This window comes from Protopterus annectens, chromosome 9.part0 (genome assembly GCF_019279795.1).
Source record: "Protopterus annectens isolate FY-2018-M chromosome 9.part0, PAN1.0, whole genome shotgun sequence".
NCBI classification, from domain to species: Eukaryota; Metazoa; Chordata; order Ceratodontiformes; family Protopteridae; genus Protopterus; species Protopterus annectens.
This window is the reverse complement of record NC_056743.1, coordinates 734,021,161-734,046,002: the sequence shown is the minus strand read 5'-3', so window position 1 is coordinate 734,046,002 and position 24,842 is coordinate 734,021,161. Positions and strand designations below refer to the sequence as shown.

Genomic DNA, 24,842 nt, shown 5'->3' with positions numbered 1-24,842 from the left:
AAGGAAGTTACAGTGCCACTCTATTCAGCTTTTATCAGAACCATCGTAGGAAGTTTCTAGGCTATTGGCCCGGAGGCCCTTACAAACCTAGCCAAGAATTTAGCCCATGTTCCGATAAGTCAGCATATGATGCCCCTCTCCAGCAGGGACACAGATGGAATCCCAGGGATGTATTTTCTTTTCCCCATCCAGTTATTCAGGTTGCTCTTAAAAAGGGATAATGAGGTACTCTGCTTGATGTGGAGACTAAGTCTATTCAACAGAAAGGGGGAGTCATCTCTGGGACAAAATCTGTCCCACCATCAAGTCCTACTGATGTCACAGATCAGGTTGAGGTTGCGTGTGTGGGTTACTCAAGTGGAGCTTGATTTGCAGACATGCAGCAGTCCCATCAGGGCAGGGTCTGAGAATGCTTTGTATGCCACACAGAGGTCACCTCTGAGGAGTCTGTATGAAACAGTACTGGGACCTGTGTAGAGTGGATGTTTGAGGCCCTGGATTCTCCTGGTGGGGGAACCACTGTGACCTCTCTAGCTGCTGCATGTGCTTTGTGAGGTACATGGCGAAAGGGGCATTGTACTCAATAATGGGTCTTATAACCGAAGACCACAGGGATATTTTGACCTTGTCTCTGGATGAGATACCCTTCCTAATGAGGTGGGCCATGTAGAAAGCCTTCCATACAACAGAGACAATATGGTGGTCAAACGTCAGGTTGCCATCAACCTGGGTGCCAAAATCCCTCACAACTGACTGTGCTTACTGCGTGCTTAGGACCTTGTTATCAAAAGTGATCATTTGTGGGGATGTCACTAACCCCAAAGGGGATGATGCATTTTTTGGCATTCAGTGCGAGGCCATGTTTCTTGCACCAGTCATTTGTTTGGGTGAGACCCTCTTGGAGGATGTCCACAACACTAGGGGAATTGATGACAGCACTCAGCTTGCAGTCATCTGCAAACTTGGTCAGCCATAGCCCATTGGTTTTGGCCTGCACCTCAGAAAAGTATATCCCAAACAGAGGCCCCAGGACCGATCCCTGGGGTACACTGCTCGTTACAGGTCTACTGCTTGAGGTGGCTTTGCCTATTTTGACTAGGTGGGTTTCCATCAGTGAGCCAGTTTGCTACTCCTCTGGTAACATAGATTGATGCCTAGTTGAGAAATGTTCACTATTATACCAGAGTGGGGAATAGTATCGAAGGCTTTGGCTAGGTCAGGGTAAGTGGTGTGCAGTCTTTGCCTCATCCATGGCTTTGATGACAGTCTCAAAGCAGTCGACCAAGTTTAGCAGGCATGACCTCCCCTTGACAAAACAAGAGTCCCCTTTGGCATGTACCTAACTGGGCACTTACAACAGTTGGAATGCCCTCAAAAGGTTCCTCTCACCAGGAGAATCCATGGTATGATTATCCTGTCCTACACAATTTCTCTGTACAGGTTACTAAGAGGCACTCTATGCCTGGTATAGAAGGCATCCACAGATCCCGCTCTGACAGATCTCTTGCACATCCACAAAAAAACAGCACCAGAAATACTAGTTCCAAAGACATGAACTTTGTCTGCAACATAAATAGAACCTACTAGCAAGACATGTCTCAAAGAACTCCTGTGCTATAGAAGAAGCTCCCCATCTATATGGAGAGGAGTTCATCCCTAACCCTATTCAAAAGGAACTTCATTGGAAGGGTCAATTGCAAATTCACTCCTGGTCTGGCCCCCATGTCTGATGGACAGAGGTCAACAGTAAGACTATTAACCCTCCCAACCAACATACCCAAACCCCATATAACTCTTCACTACTGCCTTCTACCTCATCATACTGGTCTCCAAACAACTCTGGGACAAAACTGGGTTGGATTGCATGGCTAGGCTTGTAAAGACCTAGATATAGCATAAATCTAGGAACCTATGTGGCGTGGTTTTCTATGTATTCAAAAATCACGTGATGTGGGTGATGCAGAAAACTGTGTGATGGGGTCAAATAAAGCCTGAATATAAGGTCATACCTCCAAAAATAGGGACATCTCAGGCTTGAAAATAGGACCATTCCTTCAAAATAGGAACAGCTGAGAGGTCAGAACCTATGAAGTGCTTCTCTACCTACTACAGAGATTCCATTTTGTACATAATCCTAGATGTTTAATTTGTATACTTTGTGCTTATTTCCGAATGTTGTGTTCCTCCAATGAAGCTTCTACTCACCTTCCCTATCTATGTGCACACTTAGCCTGTTCCATAAAAGTTAGCATTGTTAAGGTCACTAACTACTGGCAAAACTTCCTAAACTTGCTTGAAATTGCCACTATTACCTTTATGTACATTATCTAGAAACTACGCACTAGGGTACAAACAGAGCTATATGCACTACCTAATGCTCACAGAACTATGCACTTCGCAGCACAGTTCAGCAATCTTCCTCTTGAGGTGAGTTGCCAACTTGACATAATTAGGGGTGCACAGGGCTAAGCACCTACATGGAGGATGTAGGAGGCAATAACTTTCTTCAGACAAAAAATCTGCAACTTGTGCAAATGTCATATCAAACATGCAATTTTACTTTTGGATCAAAGCAAATAATGAGTCACAGCTCTGTCTGTCCAGAACTCATTACTGTGATGGTCAAGACTGCATTACTCTGATGATGAAAAATAAAAAATAAAATCAACAGATGTTTTCCACAAACCGTGCCCACTCAAGATGTAATCTTAACACAGCCATTACAAAATTTTTATTTTGATCTAACCCAAAATGCCCCGATAGAAGCAAACATACCACCCAAAAAAATGCCTATCTCTGGGTGGAATTTTGTGCTTGAAACAGTGACCATTTGATTTTGACTCCATAACAGAAAACAAAAAACACTAAGCCACCTAGCCCAATAGCTACATCTAAACACACTCAAAATGCAGTTAAATAATGCTTATACAGCAATGATGTGAACATAACGCAATGTCATATACTTACTTAAGTGGGTACATTCTAAGAGCTACATCCATGCCAGGACAATATGAAAGGAAAGCAGCAAGTGCTGTCTCTTCAAAGAGTCCAAAAATCAGAATCTTGTTCCTGTAGTGTAAAAGAAATAGAAACCAAATGAGTACTTAAAATTATATATCAGAACAGTTATCAAAAAGCACACAAAATGAGTATAGCTAAACATTTCCAGTACCAGCTGCAAAAGAATCATCACATATTCTACTGCATTCTGTAGTTTTATAACAAGCCAACTGAAAACATTGTTTGCTTGACCACAGAACAAAATATGCCCATCAATGCTGTCCATTTTAAGGGCATTTAACATTTCACCCATAGGTCTCAACCTCTTAAAAGGTCAATGTGGAACACAGACAGACAATGTGTGACAAACAGGCAAAATGTGAAACGCCCCATTTTCACACTGCGCGAAAACGCACCACTTCCACGGTGCCAAGCTGAAGTGGTCTTTCAAGCAAAATCAGTAAGCTGAAGTACATATGAACCAAGGGTAAACACTGTACAAAAAAAGCATTTAACTGATGTCAAAAATGTACTATATAATGCGGAAAACCAGTCCCATAACTAAGTGTGCAATCAATAACAAATCATTCACTTATAATCAGAAAGCAAAAGCAGCAATTCTGCATAAGACTAAGCACTCATAGTCTAGGCACTTTTCCACTGCACAATTCACATGATGTTTTAAACAATACCTCTCAAGTGTTCATTACAAGGAAAATTCCTCACTTTGAGTCTTAAAATGTCCATGTCCATATTCCTTAAAGTTCCACATTGAAAGTCAGTTACACAATCGGCTTAAAACAATTTTAACAGATATTCACAGAAAAATACATACTTGTAAGTATAAAGTAACTCATTTTTGCCATCCTGTGAGCTCCTAGCTGAAGTTATTAGCAAGCTGTTCTGCCCTACTACAGACAGTGAGGAAGGAGAACTCAAGGTGCAACCCTGTAAACATAAAACATTTAAACTGCGAGAATAACCCCACCACTAAATGCACAGCATCTGTTACAAAGACATGCATCTGGAACATTTCTCCTCATACCTCCGCTGAATATTGGCTCATTCAAAGTTGGACTTTCCCAGTAAACAAATGTTAAATAAAAAATAAAATAATAAAACAGCAGATAATTCCCCTATTCTTTACAGCACTAAAACACTGTAGTACACAAAAGACCTAACTGATATTCATGGTAAATAATACTGAATTGTATTACTCAGCAAAACAACAATATTTTTTTTTATGATGTGAGCTTCTAGTTGAAGATATTAGTAAACTGTTCTGCCTTCACACGTAAAGTGCAAACGTTGGAGACAGAATGTCCCTACCCCTTCTAAAAAAATACTAAGCTGACAGATTTTGCCTAGCCCACACAAAATGTACTAGCCCACACAAAATGTAGTGCAGAGAAAGTACAGTTTTGTACCTTCCATAAATGTAGATGTTCGAGTGCACACCCTGCTGCAGTCATCACACTTGGGTTATCCTGTCGTCAGGCGGTCCCGCAGCCGGCTGGAATTCCAAAGTCTTGGTCCGGCGTCAGTTGCTGTCGCTTCTTCCCTGACGTCAGTGCGCCAGGGGTATATATAATGCAATCAACACCATTTTCTTCAGTTTTTCTTGCCCCAGATGTCAGGTGCCCTCAAAGGTGATCAGTAATTAGTACCAAATTGAGTAAACTTGCACAAACACAAAATCCCTTCAGCTATAAGCAAATACATCAGGAAGGTATTGAAGAGATTTAGCCAGTAGGTCAGAGGGGATGGAGGGAGGGTAACCTGGACTGCAGCAAGGTGTACACTCTAACATCTACATTTATGGTAGGTACAAATCTGTACTATGTTCATCGTGTTACCCTGCTGCAGTCATCACACTTGGGTCGAATCCCAAAGCTAAGGATGGGTGGAGGTATCACAGAGGGTTAGAGGAGGCTAGAAGGCCCTGCAGAACTGCAGTGGCGAAGCCCACCCTCCAAAATCTCCTTGGTTGGAACCCCCCTGAGAAAGGCTGTAGAAGTAGCTGTTGCCCTGGTAGAGTGGGGCCTAATGGTAGCAGGAACTGGTTTTCCATGATGGGTATAGCAAAAACGTATGCAATGACCTATCCATTTGGAAATGGTTTGCTTTGATATAGCCTTCCCTTGAGAAGCTGTAGCATAGGATACAAAGAGCTGGTCAGATTTTCTGAAAGCCTTAGTTTTGTCCAAGTAGTAACAAAGTTGCCTGTGAATGTCCAAGGAATGCAGGAGTCTCTCACCTTTGTTCTGTGGATTTGGGAAGGTGGGTAAGTGGATGGTTTGATTTAAAGCCACACTGGAAACGACCTTAGGCATAAAAGAAGGATTAGTTCGTAGAGAAACTCTGTCTTGATGAAAAATGAGGAAAGGTTCCACTGCCATTAGTGCCTGTAGCTCAGACTCTTCTAGCTGAAGTTACTGCTAGCAGCAGGGCAGCCTTCCATGATAGGAACTGAAGATCTGCAGAGAAAGCTGGTTCAAAGGGAGGTAGTGTTAGTTTTTCCAGAACAAAATTGAGGTCCCATGTTGGTGTAGGTGCTCTCCTGGGTGGTCTAATGTTTTTTGCCCCTCTGAGGAACTGCCTTAGAAGTGGATGCAAAAATAAGGGTGGATCTGTGTTGTAGTGGGCCGAACTAGCTGAAGCATGGATTTTAATGGAAGAGAAAGAAAGTCCTTTGTGCAACATCTCAGTTAAATACTGCAGAATATGAGGCATGTGAGGCTGAATTGTGTCTTAGCCTTTAGATTGGTTCCAGGCACAAAACCTTTTCCATTTGTCCGAATAAGCCTTCCTGGTGCTTGGTCTCCTACCTTCCAGAATAACATCCATAATTGCTTGGGAAAGAGGGGCTGGCTGGATGCTTAGCTGATTTGCCATGCATTTGTCCGAATAAGCCTTCCTGGTGCTTGGTCTCCTACCTTCCAGAATAACATCCATAATTGCTTGGGAAAGAGGGGCTGGCTGGATGCTTAGCTGATTTGCCATGCAGCCAGATTTAAGGTTTTGAGCTGGCTGTGAAGAATCTGATTGTTTTGTTGTGTGAGTAAATGGGAAATTTGTGGTAATATCCATGGTGGGCAGTGGGCCATATTCCTCAATAGCAGGTTACCAGTGCTGGCGTGGCCAGTCTGGGGCTATAAGAATCAGTCGTGGTCTCTCCTTTTTGACTTTCAGAAGTACCTTTGTGAGGAGAGGCAATGGACGGAAGGCATATACTGGTCAGGTTTTTCCAACTGAAATAGACTGCATCCACTTTCCACACTTGATGGTGAAGTGCCCTTGTACAAAATTTTGTTGATAGTTTTGAGGGCTGGCAAACAGGTCTATGTCTGGAAGGCCCCATTTTTGAGTTATCATTGTAAATACTTGTGGATCTAGTTTCCACTCGTGGGGATCCATGATGTTTCTGCTGAGGTCGTCTGCCAATGTATTCTTCTGTCCTGGCAGGAATTGAGCTTGTAACTTAACTTGGTAAGCCAGAGCTGTGTTCCATAAGGTCATTGCTTGCCTGCACAGAGGGTAGAAGTGAGTACCCCCTTGTTTGTTTATGTACCACATTACTGTGGTGTTGTCTGTCTTTATTGTCAGTTGTCCTGGATGTAATAGATCCTTGAAGGCTGTCAGAGCTTTCTGTACAGCTAGCATCTCTTTTTGATTGATGTGCAGATTCCTTTGATCTGCAGTCCATACGCCTTGAACACACTGTCCTGCCATGTGAGCCCCCCAAGCGTAATCTGATGCATCTGTTGTGATAGTTTGCCTGGCTGGGGGCAAGGTGAAAGGCTGACCCTTGTTGAGGTGACATGCCTGTGACCACCATAGAAACTCCTGTTAGGCAGGGAGTGAGAGATATCATTGTGTCCAAGCTGTGGCTGTGTTGAGACCATACGCTTTTTAGGTACCACTGTAATTTCCTCATATGCAGCTTTGCAAATGGTATTAGTAGTATGCAAGATGCCATGAAGCCCAAGGCCTGCAGAATTTTTCTTGCAGTTAATTGGGCCTTTGTTGCCATTGTTTTGAAATACTGAGTCAGTTGTAGTTGTTTGTCTGGCGTCAGATAAGCCTTCTGGGCCGTTTTATTCAAGCTGGCACCCAGGAAAGTCATATTTTGTGAGGATACTAGTTTTGACCTCTTTTCGTTTACTGTGTACCCCAGGCAATTTAGTAGATGTTTCACAAAAGCCAGATGATGTAATAGAATGTCCTTGCTTTCTGCTTGGATGAGGCAGTCATCCAGGTATGGGTATATTTGAATTTCTCTGTCTACAGTATGCAATTACTGGTGCCAGGCATTTTGTGAAGACTCTGGGCGCAGTAGATAAGCCAAAGGGCAGTGCAGAGAATTGGTAATGGGTTGTACCTGCAATGAAACGGAGGTATCTTCTGCAACTTTGTCTGATAGGGACATGCAGGTATGCCTCCTTGAGGTCCAACGGTACTAGCCATGCTTCCTTGCCCAACATGGGAAGAAGCTGCTGTAGTGTTAGCATCTTGAATTTGGGTACTTGTAGGTAAGTGTTTAGAATTGAAAGGTCCAGAATTGGTCTCCAGGCATTGTCCTTTCTGGGGACTAGAAAGAGTCTTGAGTAAAATCCTTGGCCTTGCTCTCGTGTAGGTACCAGTTGAATGGCTCTCATGTCCATGAGAGCTGTAATTTGTTTTTGTGCCTCTGCCCATTGATTTTGTGGCAGGTTTGGCATTCCTCTTTTCAATGGCAAGGTGTGAAAATGGAATTTGTATCCTCGTAAAATTACGTCTAGGACCCATTTGTCCTTTGTGACAATGTGCCAGTTGTCTGAAAAAAGTGCAAGTTTTCCTCCCAAGGGGGCTGCCAAGAGTGTTGCTTGGCCAGATGAGGTGCAAGTCATTGAGTTTGCCTTCTGGTAGATTGGGACCCGTCTTCTCCTCCCTTCTGTGTTGTAGTGCCCCATTGGCGAGGTTTGTACTGGGCTTGTGGTTGACCGCTGCCCCTTGGGCGTCTGTATTTACCCCTCTGTGGTCTGTCTGTAGCTGGAAAGGACCAATTTTTTGTTGGCCAGTTTCTGCTGAAGCGAGGGGGCTGTACCTGTAGGAAATCTTTGACTGTCTGCATAGATTTTGCCTTATCCTCCATTTTCTTTAAGACGACTTCTGCTTTAACTCCAAAAAGAACATCCTGCTGTAAGGGAGCATCTAGAAGTTTTGCTTTAACATGATCAGGAAGAGTTTTGTTCCTTTAACCAAGCATGCCTACGTATAACAGACCCAGTGACAGCTGCTCTGCAGGAGGCCTCCAAAGAATCAAACCCACATTGTAAGGTATGTTTGCCCACCTGTTCAGTGGCATGCAGCAGATCCTGCATTTCTTTCAATTCAGATTGTTGAGGGAGTGGTCATTTTTTGCTTTAACTGAGAGATTAGAAATTGCTGATACTTAAGCATGTGAAATTGGCAATTTAGTGGCCTCATAGCTAGAGTGGCTGAGGTGTAAACTTTTTTCCCCCACCTGTCTAGTGCTCTGGAATCCCTCTCAGAAGGTACAGGATTTTTTGCCATAGAAGCCTTAGCCCCCTTGGGACCCTGGGAGATTGTCTCTGGGTCAGCAACAGGTCTTTTGTAAAGAAATTTTAGCCGGAGCAGGAGGTAGAGAGTCAAGGAGGTAGAGAGTCAGGGTTAAAACTGGATTCAAAGTAATCATCCACAATGTCTAAAACTGGTGGGATGGCAAGTGGTCTGTGTTGGGGGAGTAAAAGGAACTGAGCCTTTTCTTAGAGTCAGAGTAGTCCTGACCTTCCCAGTGAAAATGTTCCCTCATAGTGTGTAAAGTTTCCCCAAAGGAGTAGTCTTCAGGAGGAGAAGCTGAGGGAATGGAATCCTCAGCATCAGAATCTTCATAAGGGGAGAAGGAGTAATCTTGGTCCTCAGAGGAGTCTGAAGAAATGGCACTTGTTCAGAGGATGCATAATCTTCCTCTTGTCTAGGCCTGTTGTCAGGAGGGGGCTGGGAACCCCTGATTAAAGTGATCAAATCTTCAGCCATTTTGAGCATCTGTTTCTTAGGCATGGGGCCTTGAACAGGGGACTGAAGTGCAGTCTTTTTAGATTTAATAGGAGTCTTCGTTTTAGAATACAATTTAATGGTGAGCGTTGTCTGTCTGAAAACGCCTTCAGCAACCGATGGCGTTTCTGCAGCACCGACATTTTTTTCAGCAATGTCGCCGGTAGGGCCTGAACTAAATGGCTGCTTCGGCCTGGTACATTCCGTCAAAATTTCTGAAGCGGTCTCGGGTTCCAGATCTGCGGTAGTCAGGGGCTGCGTCAGGGCCTCACTGAAGACCGGAGACCGGACCAGCCGAGGCCTCGGAATCTGGCTTAGGCCTGGGCTGTCTGTCCTTATCCTTGCGTTTTTTGTGCACGCCGGTAGTCGGTTGCTCCGACGGCATGGTGTAGTTAAATTTCCTACTGAAGTAGTGTTGTGAGAAATCAAAGCGTCTTTTAATAGTACGCTTATTAAACCTAGCACAAAAACGACAACTAGTGACGTCGTGGTCTGGGCCTAGGCAAGGTATGCAAAAAGAATGAAAATCCTTATGAGGTATTTGCTTCCCACAAGAAATACAATTGTTAACTTTATCTGACATCAGTCTGAGGCAAGAAAAGTTTCCCCAACGGGGTACTTAGCTTTATAGAAGACTTCGGTCTGAAATTCAAATTAAAAAATCTCAGTAGTCGGCCGACCGGCACTTGCGAACTGCTTCGGGCACCGCGCGGCAAGAAAGACTGAAGAAAATAGCGTTGGTTGCATTATATATACCCCTGGCGCACTGACGTCAGGGAAGAAGCGACAGCAACCGACGCCGGACCAAGACTTTGGAATTCCAGCAGACTGCGGGACCACCTGACGACAGGATAACCCAAGTGTGATTACTGCAGCAGGGTAACACGATTAACATCTCAGCTATTCTGTAGAACACAAACTAAAAACATACAAAAGCCCTACATATTGGATAATACAGGACACCCACTAGAATACAAACCACAAAGTACAAAATACAAAATAACAGTCTGGAAAGAAACTTGATAATTTTGTCAAGATTCCAAAGACTTAGTCAAGACAGCATTATAAAGTTTAAAGACTATGTAAAATTCTATGACATTGGTAAAGTTTGTATTACAAAAAGAAAAGAAAATTATATGGGTATTGAAGTTTTGGGGTGCATGTCGATGCTGAACAGTTTGGTTGTAAGATGAACTTTTAACTGGACTAAAGTAATGGTCGCCACAGTGGAACAAAGGTTCACAGAATGACTGTTAGTGGAGTTTTATGGTGCCGAGTTGCCAGCCTGGTGCCCAGCATTCCACAGAAGGCACACACTCACTCACACCTGAATGAAAATTTCTGCAACACCACTTAGGAGTGCAAGAGACCATGCTCTTAATTTTAAATTACTTCATTACTGAACAGAAGGTCACAGCTAGGAGAGTCAGGCTGGCTTTATAACAAACATGCCCTGACTGCACTAAAACTGTGTTGGGTTAGACTAGCAGTCGGGGAGGGATATGACTGACTGGCCAATGTCAGCTTACTCTCCCCTGAGAGAGGGGAAGATGATGGCTCAGTCCCACAGCAGAAATACTATCTGAAAGCAGGCCCAGAAATGCAGTTCCCTTGCAGATATAACAGGGGTGATAAAAAATGAAGAGCCACCCAGACTAGAGTGCAATGAAGGGCTATACTACTCTGGTGGGCAGAAAACCACCAGTACGATTACTCCAACAGAAAACTGTCAGCTGCACACTAAAATTATAACTAATCAACCGCTTAAGGGCACAGGTTTTCTCCGAAATTCAAACAGAAAATTTGAAGTTATGTACTTACCATAAGTTGGTAACAGTGTTGTCCATTTTCTTTCTTCCAAGCAAACGGGGCTAGGATCCGACTATCTCATCTACCAGATTTTGCATCCAAAACTAGAGTTCCTCCCTCTACCCATAATGCCCCACTCTATCCCAAACTCCTCAGACTGAGTTTGCTGCCTTACCCCTACAGTATCAGTGATAGAACAGACAGAAAAATGGAGGCTCAAACCAGGAACATGAGAGTTCCTATATCGTCCAAAGATCCTTCTAGGAGTGACAAGGCCAAGGGGTGGCTGGGCGAGAAGTTGAGGAAGAATGAAAATGGACACCGATACCAACTTATGGTAAGTACATAACTTCAAAATCTGATGTTGTCCTTTTCATTCTTCCTCACAAATGGATTAGAGTCCCCAGCTACATAACTTAGGAGGCTCTCAAGAGCACTGTCGAACCAAATAAAGCTCTGCTTCTAGAGACAATATCTAATTTGCAAGGCATAACAAAGGTACGAGTCTTTGACCAAGTGGCTGCAGCACAGATGTAGTCAATGAAAGTTCTTGAGGAAAAAACAGATGAAGTAGCCATAGATCTAGTGGAATGAGCTGTAGGAGGATGAGGCAACTACAAACCTTTGTGAGAATAAAATCATCAAAATACAATCAATGATCCACTTGGCTAGAGTAATTTTGGAAACTGCATGACAAACTATTAAGGGAAAAGGACAAAAAGCTGATCAGACTGCTGTACAGTTTTTGTCCCGTGAACATCAAGCAGATACAGCATACATTTTCCTTTATTAGTAAAGTTGGGGAAGAAGACTGGGTAATTGAATGGACTGGTTAACGTTGGTCTCAGCAGCCACTTTTGGCAGAAAGGAATGGTTGGTTCAGAGACACCCTGTCCTTATGGAAAATATAAGGAGGCCTAGCCGACAAGGCCCAGAGCTCAGAAATTCTTTTTGCTGAGTGACTGCTACTAAGAATATGGTCTTCCAAGAAAGAAATTTCATATTGCATTTGTCCACTGGTTCAAAGGGTTTCCGAGTTAAAACTTGCACTACTGCCAAATCCCAAGGAGGCGAGGGATCCTTAGAGGTTTAAGGTGGAAGATTTCCTTTATGAAAGCCTTCTGTAATCTGGAAGATGCAAGAGAAAATGATTCCTTCCCAGCGTGGAAGCTGGATATAGCTGCCAAGTTTAATGGTACAGAAGCCAGCCACTTGCTTAAAATTAGTTAGAAAAAGAATGGCTGAAGTGAGCACTGAAAAAGGATCAATATTCTGACTGGATGCCCAAACACAAAATAATTTCCATTTGCTTCTGGAGACCTTCTTGGTGGAAGCCTTCTGAGAAGCCAAGATAAAGTCATGAACTGGGGAAGAGAGCCTGGACAATCTTACTTATCACTGGAAGTGGAGAAACCATGTGGTCAGTTTCAGGGCATGGAGATTGGGATGCTGACTTTATGATGGATGAGGTAAGAGATCCTGAATGGGTTCCAGTATCCATGGAGGATATTTCAAGTGACACCACAGGAAGGGACACCATACCTGTCGAGACCAAAGGGGGCAATGAGGATGGCTCATGTTCTCAGCCTGCTTACTTTCTGTAGAAACTTCGGGATCAAGGAAAGAAGGGGGTAAGCAAAGAGGAGACCGGGGGGCCAATTGTGAATCAAAGCATCCCTAGATGACTCCCTTGGGGGGGGGGGGTCAGAGAGAAAATACTTGCTGCACTTGTTCAGGTGAGATGCAAACAGTTTGCAGCAAGGCTGGCCCCAGTGGATGAAGAGCACATTCACTGCTGTTTGACTGAGGGACCACTCATGAGGAATCAGGATGGACCTGCTGAGTGTCTGCCAGTATGTTGGTGTTCCCCGGTATATGTGTTGCAATAAGAAAGTGGTCTGAAGAGATTGCCCATTCCCAGACCTTCATGGACTCTCTGAACAATGGGTAGGAATAATGGGTTACTCCTTGTTTGATGTATCAGACTACTGACATGTTGTCTGCACAGACTGCAATAGTCCCTAGAGGGAGAACATCCTGAAAGGCTTGCAACATTAGGGGACTGCTCTCATCTCTAAGACACCGATATGTAACTTGTCTCTGACTGGAGACAACATGCCTTGGACCATCTTTCTCATGGTGTCCCTTCCCCACCCCACATGGGAAGTGTCTGTGGTCACTTGACTATGAGGGGAGAAAGAGGTCATCTTGATCCACCAGCGAGCATGCCATTTGCAAACTGGAGCGAGTTTTATGGGAAAAGATAGAAGCTGGTAAAGAATGGACCATGAACAGTCAGTGCCCACTGAAGGATTTGCATAAAGAATCGTGTGTGAAGAACTAGAAGAATGAAGCAGACACTAACCCAAGAGCTTGTAACACTAGTTTTGCTGGAGGGGACATGAGACAATTTCCCACACCTGGACTTCTCAATGACACGATGAAGAGGTAATGACACCACTTGAGTCGTATCCAGTTGAGTTCCTATAAATTCCAGATTCTGTACAGGAGTCCCCTTTGATTTGGCAAGGCTGACAGCAATGCCTAGGAATTTGAAGATCTGAAGCAAGTAATCCCCAGCTTGATGCCTGGTTGAGGTGGTGAGAAGCCAATCAAGATATGGAAACACCTGGAATGTTTGGAGTCTCAGGTGAGCTGCCACGAATGCCATGCATTTGGTGAAAACAACCTGGGGGCGGTAGTGAGTCCAAACGGCAGTATTCTGCACTGGGATTTCAGACTGCTTAGATCCAGAATTGGTCTCAGGACCCGTTTTCGTTGGCAGTAAAAAGAAGCGGAAGCAAGTTTTAAATCCTATTTGTTCAGGTGGGACCTCCTGGATGGCTTTTTTTTGTAGCAGCTTTTAAACCTCTACTGCTGCATACTCCCACTGATTGGGTGGAACACCAGGGAGTTTCTTCCTTGTGACAAAAGGTGGAAGGGAAAAGGTAATGTAGTAACCTCTGGATATTATATTTAGCACCCATGCACTGTTTGTGATATTTGTCCAGGAATCCAGGTGCAGGGAAACACAATCCCCACCTGCCACCAGAGGGACAGTCTGGCAGCTCTCAGGGAGCACTGATACAGCCCATCAGAAACGAAGTCTATGAAGCCGTAGTTTTGCAGACCCTTTCTGCCTCTGGGGTGATGTCTGCCATTGAAACCTCCTCCTCTGCATCTGGAGGAAGTAGCCTCACGCACGCCCTGGAAAGGTCCCGGAGATTTCTGGAACCACATTTTCAAGGAATCGGCAAGGTGGTAAGAAAAGGTACGCTGAGGCATAGAAAACTTCATGGGGCGGGTGACGAGACAGATGGGTCAGCCCTAAAGGCCTGCAGGAACACGGATTCCTCAGGAGATGGGAAGACCAGCCACCTTCCTGTTTAAGGATTTCCAGGATGTCCCCAAAAGGGACATCTTCAATCAGGGGATCCTTCTCCCTCATCAAAATCAGTGCTTGTGAGGGACTCCTAAGGGGAGTCTTGTCTCCTCTTACTCATTCTCTTCAGAGGAACCTTCCGATGGATGCTTGGGAAAGGTGTCTGAAGAGAGGGGGGGAACCCTCTGGGGAACATGGGTGTAGGCTTCCCTGAGCTGGCTGACCCTGCGGAGTAGAGATGGGTGAGGGATATGATCAGAGACTAGAGAAGAAGGTTCTCCAGTTAAACAGAGGACTCTTTCTACTACCTGGAAAGCTGACAGATCTGGGGGACCTCTCCTCCCTGTCCTCAGAGCCAAAGAGTCTAAAAGAAGGAAGGCTGGGGCCAACCCTGGATCTCAGCCCTCTGGACAGAATTGGACCCAAGCTGTCCAGGGCCAAGGCACAGAGGGGAAGGATCTGACAAAGTAGAAGCTGAACCAAGCCCCTCAGACCCAGTGCTGACCTCTCTGATCTGAAGGTACTGGAGCAGAACTGGTCAGGGATACCATTGGGTCAAGGAAGGGAGCTTCCTCTGATTTGACACAAAACCTCTCCAGGATCCTGGGACTCCGAAACTCCAGGCCGGATTGGAGAAGATCATACTGGCTTGTGTGGGTGCACTTGCTATGGAGGACGAAGCTGGTAGAATCCCCATCTGAGTAAGAGACCTAAGGAATCACCGCATTACCCTGCCCATGTCTGCTTCTGTCAAACTCCTAGACGATCAGGATGAAGCACTGGACGGGGGTTGGGACAGCTTCTTCAGAGTCTCAAATAACTGGGGTGGCAGGGATGGAAAGACTGGTTTCAGCACAAATTCAGGAGTGTGACCTCCACTGGTCAAATCTGAGAGTTTAGGGTCCTACAGGGAGGTAGACTAAGCCAGAGAGCTAGCAGTATGGGCTGGACCAGTCAGATCGGAAGAATGCTGTGGATCAGAGGATCAGCCAAACGTCTTCATATCCGAAGGCATTGTAGCAGAGTCTCAACTTTTCAACTGGTTCCAAAGCAGCCCTTGGAGATCTTGAAATGGACCTTTTCCTAGACTCCAAAGTGGGCTGCGAAACTCTGGAGGGGGTCTGAGTCCAAGAATCAGCTGGTAGAAGCCCTTTCAAGATAGATTTGTTTCTGTAATTGTGGAGTGCCCTGGGATTAAATGCTGCACAAACAGTGCAAGGTAAATCATGGTGAGCAGCTCCGAGTGTATGAACTTCTTTGGGCATTAGAACTTGAAATCTTATGCCCACAAGTGCACTTTTTGAAACCAGTTGGCTTTGCAAGTTTCTCAGACATAGCAAAGAAAAAGTAGAAGTAACCCCTGAAAAAGGAGTTAACAGACAAAATTTTAAAATGCAGAGTAACACTAAACCCACTCTACTACAAAATCCTTTCTTTTCTTTTTTAAAAAAGAAAAAAAATGTATATGTAGTAGTAAAGGTACAGAAGTACAAAGATTGCACAGGCCAAGTACCAAACGTGGTACCAGAAAAGCAGGAGAAAGTACAGTTGTGAACACTTACCATAAATGTAAATGTTAAGTGTATTCGCTGTTGCAGTCATCACATTATGGTTATCTGCTTGCAGTAGCCCTCAGTCGGCCCGATTATCAAAGTCTTGGGTCCTGCGTCGGTTGCTGTCTCATCTTCCATGACGTCAGGTAGTCAGGGGTATAAAGCATGCAGCCGACGCCATTACATCAGTTTTTCTTGCCCCAGATGTCATGTGCAAAAAGCTTTAAGCATAGTAAACAAGAATAGAGTTATAGCCAATAGAAGTCAGGGGACTGGAGGGAGGGTAATTTGGACGCAAAAGTGAATACACTCCAACATCTACATTTATGGTAAATGTACACAACTGTACTATGTTCTTCATGCTTCACTGTTGCAGTCTTCACATTTGGGTAGATTCCCAAAGCTAAGGCTGGGAGGAGGAATGTAGATAGCATCAGGACCAGCTATAAGGCCCTGCAATACTACAGTGGCAAAGCCTGCTCTGCATTTAGAGAAAATTGGCAAATGGTAATGCTTGGTGAGGGTATGTACAGAACTCCAGGTAGCAGCTTCTAGGATGTCCCTGGTAGGGACACCTCTGAGAAAGGCTGTAGAGGTAGATGCAGCCCTGGTTGAATGTGGTCTTATCCCCTGTGGGGTAGGTTTTCCATGGTGCTTATAGCAGAAATGAATGCAATGGCCTATCCATTTAGAAATGGTTTGCTTTGAAATTGCCTTCCCCTCTGCCCCTGCAGCAAATGCAACCAGCAGCTGTTCAGATTTCCTTTGAGGGTTAGTCCTGTCCAAGTAAAATCTAAGTTGTCTGTGCAGTATTCGTTCCCCTTTGTTCTGTGGATTAGAAAAGAAGGTTGGCAAAATGAATGGACTGATTATGGGCCGCACTGGATACCACCTTGGGCATGAAGGAGGGATTGGTCCTGAGGGACACCCTATCCACATGAAAGATAATGAAAGGCTCCACTGCCATGAGGGCCTGTAATTCAGACACCCTTCGTGCTGAAGTGATGGCTAAAAGGAAGGCTGTTTTCCAAGAAAGGAATTTCAACTCTGCATTTGCCACTGGCTCAAAAGGAGGTAGAGACCAATACAAAGTTAAGGTCCCAGGTTGGAGTAGGGGCTCTCCTGGGTGGTCTTAAGATTTTGGCCCCTCTGAGGAACTGCTTCAGCAGTGGATGAGAGAAGAGGGGTGGTTCTGTGCTGCAATGAGCTGAAATGGTGGAGGCATGAATTTTGATGGAGGAAAAGGAAAGGCCCTTGTGAAGCATCTCAGTTAAGTACTGAAGAATCCGAGGTAAATTGGGCGCTGCTGTGCCCATCCCCTGAGATTGGTTCCAGGAAGAGAATCTTCCATTTTTCAGCATTTGATTTTCTAGTACTAGGCCTCCTTGCCTTGTTTACTGAGGGATGGTAGCAGAGAGATCAGGTAATTAGCCAGGCTGCCAGGTTCAAGGTTTGAAGCGGTGGGTGCAGAATCCGGCCCTCCTGCTGGGACAGCAGGGCAGAGATCAGAGGTAGGTGCCATAGTGCCAGCAGTGACACTGTGCAAAAGGGGGTACCAGTGTTGGCGTGGCCAGTCTGGTGCAATCAGTATCGTCCTTAGTTTGTCCTGTTTGATCTTCAGTAGCACCTTGGAGAGGAGAGGCAGAGGGGGAAAGCCATAAACCGATAGGTTTTTCCAGCTGAAGGACAAGGCATCCACTTTCCAAGCTTGTTTGTGGGGAGTCCTTGTGCAGAATTTGTCCAATTAGTAGTTCTGGAGGGAGGCAAACAGGTCCATCTCTGGGCTCTCCCATTTGTTTAACATGTTGAATATCTTTGGTTCCAGTTTCCGGTTCCAGTTTCCACTCGTGTGGGTCCATGAGATTTCTGCTTAGTTTGTCTGCCAGTGTATTTAGCTTTCCTGGCAGGAATTGAGCCTGTAAGTGTGCTTAGTAGCTCAAGGTTGTGTTCCACAGAGCCATGCTAGTCTGCAGAGAGGATATGAGTGGGTTCCCCCTGCTTATGTACCACATAACAGTGGTGTTGTCTGTCTTTACCATTAAATTGTCCTGGAAAAATGTGGTCCTTGAAGGCTGTCGGAGCATTCTGTACAGCTAACATTTCTTTTTGACTGATATGCAGGTGGATTTGACTTGGGTTCCATTTTCCCTGAATGCACTTCCTTGCCAAGTGAGCTCCCCATGCATAGTCTGATGAATCTGTTAAGGTTTGGGCGGCAGGGGGTAGAGTGAATTGCAGTCCCTTGTTTTGGTGGCAGGCCTCTGCCCACCAAAGGACCTCTATCTGTAGACAAGTTATGATAGGAATCATTGCTTCTAGATCTTGAGAATGCTGACACCATAGGCTTTTTAGATACCATTGTAGTTTCCTCATATGCAGTCTTGCACATGAAATTAGGAGACTGCAGGAGGCCATGAACCCCAGGGCTAGGAGTATTTTCCTTGCAGATAGCTGGGTCTTTGTGGCCAGTAGTTTGAAGTAGGCTGTCAAATTAACTTCTCTGGCGTGAGGAAAGCCATCTGGGAAGTTGTGTTCAAGCTTGCTCCCCAGGAAAACAATTTGTTGGCAGGGTACAAGATGTGATTTCTTTTCATTTACGGTGTACCCCAGAGAAGTTAGCAATTTCTGTAGATGATTCAATAGTTATGTCCTGGCTTTCTGCCTGAATTAGGCAATCATCCAGGTATGGGTATATTTGAATATTTCTTTGCCTACAAAATGCAATGACTTGAGCTAAGCACTTTGTGAATACCCTGGGTGCAGTAGACAAGCCAAAGGGCAGTGCATGTAGCCTGCTTTGAAGCATAGGTATCTTCTACAAGATTCCCTTATTGGGATGTGCAGGTAGGCTTTCTTTAAATCCAGTATTGCCAACCAGGTATCCTTGCCTAGCATAGGAAGCAGCTGCTGAAGAGTTAGCATCTTGAATTTTTGTACTACCAAAAATGTGTTTAGGATAGAGAGGTCCAGGACAGGATGCCAGGAGTTGTCTTTTCTGGGCACCAGGAAAAGTCTTTAGTAGAAACCTTGTCCCCTTTCCTCTTCTGGGACAGAGAGAATAGCCCTGATACGAGAACTTGCTTTTGAGCCTTTGCCCACTGATTTGGGGGTAGATCTGGCCAACCATTCGGGGTTGGTAAGGAGTGGAAGTGGAATCTGTATCCTTGGGAAACTATATTTAAAACCCATTTGTCCTGGGTAATGAGTTCCCAATTTTTTGCCTGCAGGGCAATCTTTCCCCCAAAGGAACAGTCAGTTGTGCAGGGCTTGGAAGTTTTAAAGTTGTGCAGGGCTTGGAAGTTTTAAAGTTAAGTCATTCAGGCAGTTTACCATAGTTACTCCCTGCTTTGGAAGTGGGAGCCCCCCACTGCTTAGTCCTGTGAGTACCTTGGGACTGAAACCTGGGTGTTCTGCTGGTTCTGGGTTTGGACTGAAGGCCTGGAAGAGGCAGGAAAAAAACAATTCTCAGAAGGCCAATGCCTACTAAATCTGGGAGGCTGTACTTGCAGGAAATCTTTAACAGTTTGCATAGATTTAGATTTTTCCTCCATCTTTTTAACTACTTCTTCTGATTTGTTGCCAAACAGGCATCTTGGTTTAAGGGAGCATCCAGCAATTTAGCTTTAACATGATCTGGCAAAGATTGCTCCTTAAGCCAAGCATGCTTTCTAAGTACAGACCCAGTGACAGCAGCCCTGCAAGATGCCTCCAATGAATCAAAACCACATTGCAAAGTATGTTTTCCAACTTGTTCAGCAGAATGCATTAAATCCTGTAAATCTTTATTTTCAGCACAGTGAGGAATCAACATTTCTGTTTAAGCAATCCAGTAATATGCTGCTGATACTTTAACATATGAAACTGGCAGTTTTATGGCACTAATGGCCAAGGTTGCAGAAGTGTATACCTTCTTATTCCATCTATACAGCACCCTGGAATCTCTAACAGAGGGGATAGGATTTTTGGCAGTAGTAGCCTTAATGCCCTTGGGTCTCTGAAATGGTCTCAGGATCTGCAGTAGGATTTTTAAAAAGGAACTTGAGAGTCAGTGTGTTACAGAATAAATTTGTGGATCACCCTTGGGTTGTATTTTGTTTTTCTTTGTTTGGTGGTTGCTGTTGTTCATATACCCTGTAATATCTATCAGGTTTTCTGGGAGCAGGAGGTAAAGAATCAGGGGCCAAGCTAGATTCCGAGAAGGCATCATCAACAATGTCCAGTACAGGAGGGATCGCTAAAGGCCTGTGTTGGGGCAGGAGTAGGAAATCCCTAAGCCTCTTTTGACCCAGAGTAATCCTGGCTTTCTCAGCGAAAATGCTCCCTAAGAATATGCAAGGTTTCACCAAAAGAGAAATCCTCTGGAGGGGAAGCAGAGGTAATGGAGTCCTCTGCATCAGAATCATCATAGGTAGAGAAGGGTAAATCCTGGTCATCAGAAGTACAGTTGTGTACACTTACCATAAATGTAGATGTTGAGTGTATTCACTGTTGCAGTCATTAGGGTAATCTGCTGGCAGGTTGCCCTCGGTCGGCCTGAATAACAAAGTCTTGGGTCCTGCATCAGTTGCCGTCTCCTCTTCCATGACCATCAGGTCGTCAGGGGTATAAAACAAGCAGCCGACACCATTTTAATCAGTTTTTCTTGCCCCAGATGTCAGGTGCCCCCCAAATGGGGAGCAAAAATATATAAACTGTAAATATATAAATACACCTTAGAAACATAAAATTTACCTTCAACTAAAAGCAAATACACCAAAGGCTTCCGAGTATAGTGAAGGAAAAAAAAGGTATAGAATGGGGGTGGTGGGTAACCCGGACTGCAACAGTGAATACACTAACATTTATGTTGTGTATACAACTGTACTATATTCTTCGTGTTTCACTGTTGCAGTCATTACATTTGGGTAGAATCCCAAAGCTATGGATGGGAGGATGGAACTAAACAGCATTAGGAGCAGCTATAAGGCCCTGCAGGGCTGCAGTGGCAAAGCCTGCCCTAGATTTAGAGAAAAGAGGCAAATGATAATGCTTTGTGAAGGTATGAACAGAGCTCCAAATAGAAGCTTCTAGAATTTCTTTAGTTGGGACCCTCTGACAAAAGCTGCTTTAGTAGAGGCAGCCCTGGTGGAATGGGATCTGATCCCCTTAGGCACAGGTTTGGTGCAAATAGCAGAAACAAATGCAGTGGGTTTATCCATTTAGAAATAGTCTGCTTTGATAGAGCCTTCCCCGCTGATCCTGCAGCAAATGCTACCAGTAGTTGCTTAGACTTTGAGATTTTGTCCTGTTTAAGTAGAATCTTAGTTGTCTGTGCACATCCAATGAATGCAGAATCCGCTCCCCCTTGTAATGCGGACTTGGGGAAAAAAGTTGGTAGGTGAATGGTCTGGTTAAGAGCCACACTGGATACCACCTTAGGCATAAAGGAAGGGTTGGTCCTGAGGGCCACCCTGTTCGGGTAAAATATAATGAAAGGGTCCACTGCCATGAGAGCCTGTAGTTCTGAAACCCTTCCAGCTGAAGTGACTGCCAAAAGAAAAGTTGTCTTCCAAGACAGAAAGTTTATATCCGCAGTAGCTGCTGGTTCAAAAGGAGGCAGTGAGTTTTTCCAGCACAAAACTGAGGTCCCATGCAGGAGTTGGTGCTTTCCTGGGAGGCCTTACATTTTTGGCTTCTCTGAGATACTGTTTTAGCAGTGGATGAGAAAAGAGGGGAGGCTCTGTGTTGTAATGAGCCGAGATGGTAGAGGCATGGATTTTTTATTGAAAAGGATAAGCCCTTGTCAATCATCTCAGTTAAGTATTGTAAAATCTGAGGAATATTGGGCCTTGCTGCGTCTATTCCTTGTGCTTGGTTCCAAGCACAGAATCTCTTCCATTTAATCAGCATAAGGTTTTCTAGTACTAGGCCTTCTGGCTTCCAAAATGACATCCATCACAGGTTTACTGAGAGAAGTGGTTTGAATAATTAGTTGATTAGCCATGCTGCAAGATTCAGAGTTTGGAGCCGTGTGTGCAGAATTTGATAGTTCTGCTGAGACAGTAGATGAGGTGTTTGAGGCAAGTACCACGGAGGAAGGTGTGACATTCTTTAGAAGCGGGTACCAGTGTTGGCGAGGCCAGTCTGGAGCAATTAGAATCATTTTTGTTTTTTCCTGTCTGACTTTTAGCAACAGCTTGGAGAGTAGAGGCAGAGGGGGAAAGGCATAGACTGAGGTTTTTCCAGCTGAAAGATAGAGAATCCACTTTCCATGCTTTTTTGTGATGAGTTCTTGTGCAGAATTTGTCCAACTGATAACCAAGTCTGGGCTTCCCCATTTCTGTGTTAACATGCTGAAGATTTGTGGATCCAGTTTCCATTTGTGCGGGTCCATAAGATTTCTGCTTAGGTCATCTGCCAGAGTATTTTGCTTTCCTGGCAGGAATTGAGCTTGAAGACGTATTTGGTAAGTCAAGGCTGTGTTCCACAAGGCCATGGCTAGTCTGCAAAGGGGCTAGGAATGGGTACCCCCCGCTTGTTTACGTACCACATAACTGTGGTGTTGCCCATTTTATCAGTAGTTGTCCTGGATGAAGCAAGTCCTTGAAGGCTGTCAGAGCACTCTGAACAGCTAGCATTTCTTTCTGGTTGCTATGCAGATGCATTTGGTTTGGGCTCCATTTGCCCTGAATGCATCTCCCTGCCAGGTGCCCCCCCAAGCATAGTCTGATGCATCTGTAGTTAGGGTTTGGGTGGCAGGGGGTAGAGTGAATGACAGTCCCTTGTTTTGTTGACATGTCTTTGCCCACCAAAGAAACTCCTGTTGTAGGCAGGGAATGAGAGGAATCATTGTTTCCAGGCTGTGACAATGTTGATTCCATAGACTTTTTAGGTACCATTGAAGTTTCCTCATATGCAGTCTCGCATATGGAATTAGTAGAATGCAGGATGCCATGAACCCCAAAGCCTGCAGAATTTGTCTTGCAGATAACTGGGTTTTTGCTTCCATTTGATTGAAGTATGTTGTCAATTGTATTAGTTTGTCTGGCATGAGGTAAGCCATCTAGGCAGTTGTATTCAAGCTTGCAGCCAGGAATGTAATTATTTGAGAGGGTACCAATTGTGATTTCTTTTCATTTATGGTGTACCCTAGGCATGCTAGAAGCCTTTTTACAAACGCCATATGTTGGAGTGTCCTTGCCCTCTGCCTGAATGAGACAATCGTCCAGATAAGGATACATTTGAATGTTTCTTTTGTCTGCAGAATGCAATTACTGGGGCCAGGCACTAAGACCCTGGGCGCAGTATACAAGCCAAAGGGCAGTGCAGAGAATTGGTAATGCAAAAAACCTGCTTTGAAGCGAAGGTATCTTCTGCAAGATTCCCTTATTGGGATATGCAGGTAGGTATGCCTCTTAAGTTTAGAGTTACTAACCAAGCATTCTTGCCTAGCATAGGCAGTAGCTGATGTAAAGTCAACATTTTGAATTTTGGAATGTCTAGGAAAGTGTTCAGAATCTATAAATCCAGTATTGGATGCCATGAATGGTCTTTTCTGGGTACCAGGAACAGTCTTGAATAAAATCCTTGTCCTTTTTTCTTTTCTGGTACCGGTTGAATAGCCCCCATATCCATGAGGGACATGACTTGTTTCTGGGCCTCTGCCCACTGGTTTTGTGGCAGATCCGGCCATCTGTTTGGAAATGGCAAAGTATGGAAATTAAATCTGTACCCCTGGGATACTATGTTTAATACCCACTTGTCCTGGGTTATTAACTGCCAATTTTGAGCATGAAGTGCTAGTTTTCCACCCAAGGGGGCTGCCAAAAGATAAGTGCTTGGAGATGGAAGAGGAAAGTCATTGAGACTGCTTACTGTAGGGTTGTGCTTTGTTACCTCCAGATTTGGAGGTGGAGGCACCCCATTGCTTGGACCTGTAAGATCCCTGTGATTGATATCTGGAGCCTTTTGAGTGCCCAGGTTTGCCCTGAGTGGCTCTGTTGGACATAGTAAAGGACCAATGTTTAGTAGGCCAGTGCCTACTGAACCTGGGTGGCTGCACTTGCAAGAAATCTTTTATAGATTTAGCTTTGTCTTCCATTTTCTTTAAAACCTCTTCTGCCTTATTACCAAACAGAGTATCATGCTGCAAAGGGGCATCCAACAATTTAGCTTTAACATGATCAGGCAGATTTTGTTCCTTGAGCCAGCATGCCTTCTTATCACAGATCCAGTAACGGCGGCCCTACAAGAGGCCTCCAAGGAATCAAAACCACATTGCAAAGTATGCTTTCCAACCTGTTCTGCTGAATGCAATAAATCCTGTAACTATTTTCCACACAATCAGAAATCAACATAATTTTCTATTTCAATAAGCCCATAACATGCTGTTGATATTTAAGCATATGAAACTGGCAGTTTAAAGCCCAGATTGCCAAGGTTGCATACGTATAAACCTTCTTACCCCCATCTACCCAGCGCCCTGGAATCTCTATTAGAAGGGGGAGGATTTTTGGCTGTAGAAGCCTTTACACCCTTGGGACCCTGAGAAATAGTCTCAGGATCAGCAGCAGGATTTTTGAAAAGAAATTTGTGGGAGTCAGGAACCCTGTAATATCTGTCTGGCTTACTAGGAGCCGGAGGCAAGGAATTGAAGCCATGCTTGATTCCGAGAACACATAATCAACAATGTCTAAAACAGGAGGTATTGCCAAAGGCCTATGCTGAGGAAGAAGGAAATCTCCAAGCCTCTTTTTGATTCACAGAAGTCCTGACTCTCCCAGTGAAAATGTTCCCTTAAAGTATGCAAAGTAAGTCTCTCCAAAAGAGTAATCCTCAGGAGGAGATGCAGATGGGATGGATTCCTCATAAGGTGGGATAGAAAATTCCTGATCATAAGAGGAATCAGAAGAAATGGAAACCTGATCTGAAGATTAATAATCAGTGCCTTGCCATAGGCCTCTTAGCAGGGGGGGGCCCTGATCAAGATAATTAAATCCTCATCATTTTGATAATTTGTTTTTTTAGGTATAGGAGCCTGAGCACGTGGCTCATGCGTCAGT

The 24,842-nt window shown here is 44.5% G+C and overlaps 1 protein-coding gene across 2 annotated transcripts in view; it reads right to left on the bottom strand.

The window, feature by feature from the left end:
* The window catches only part of LOC122811489 (sodium/potassium-transporting ATPase subunit alpha-1), a 990,310-nt gene that overhangs the window by 783,659 nt on the left and 181,809 nt on the right, over window positions 1-24,842 (bottom strand). Inside the window, exon 21 of one of the 2 annotated variants that reach the window (XM_044083358.1) lies at window positions 2,968-3,069. The exons of the other annotated variant lie outside the window; for it this stretch is intronic. Within the exon in view, the coding sequence (XP_043939293.1) occupies window positions 2,968-3,069 (102 nt within the window). The remainder of the gene's footprint in view (window positions 1-2,967; window positions 3,070-24,842) is intronic. 2 annotated transcript variants of the gene reach the window in all.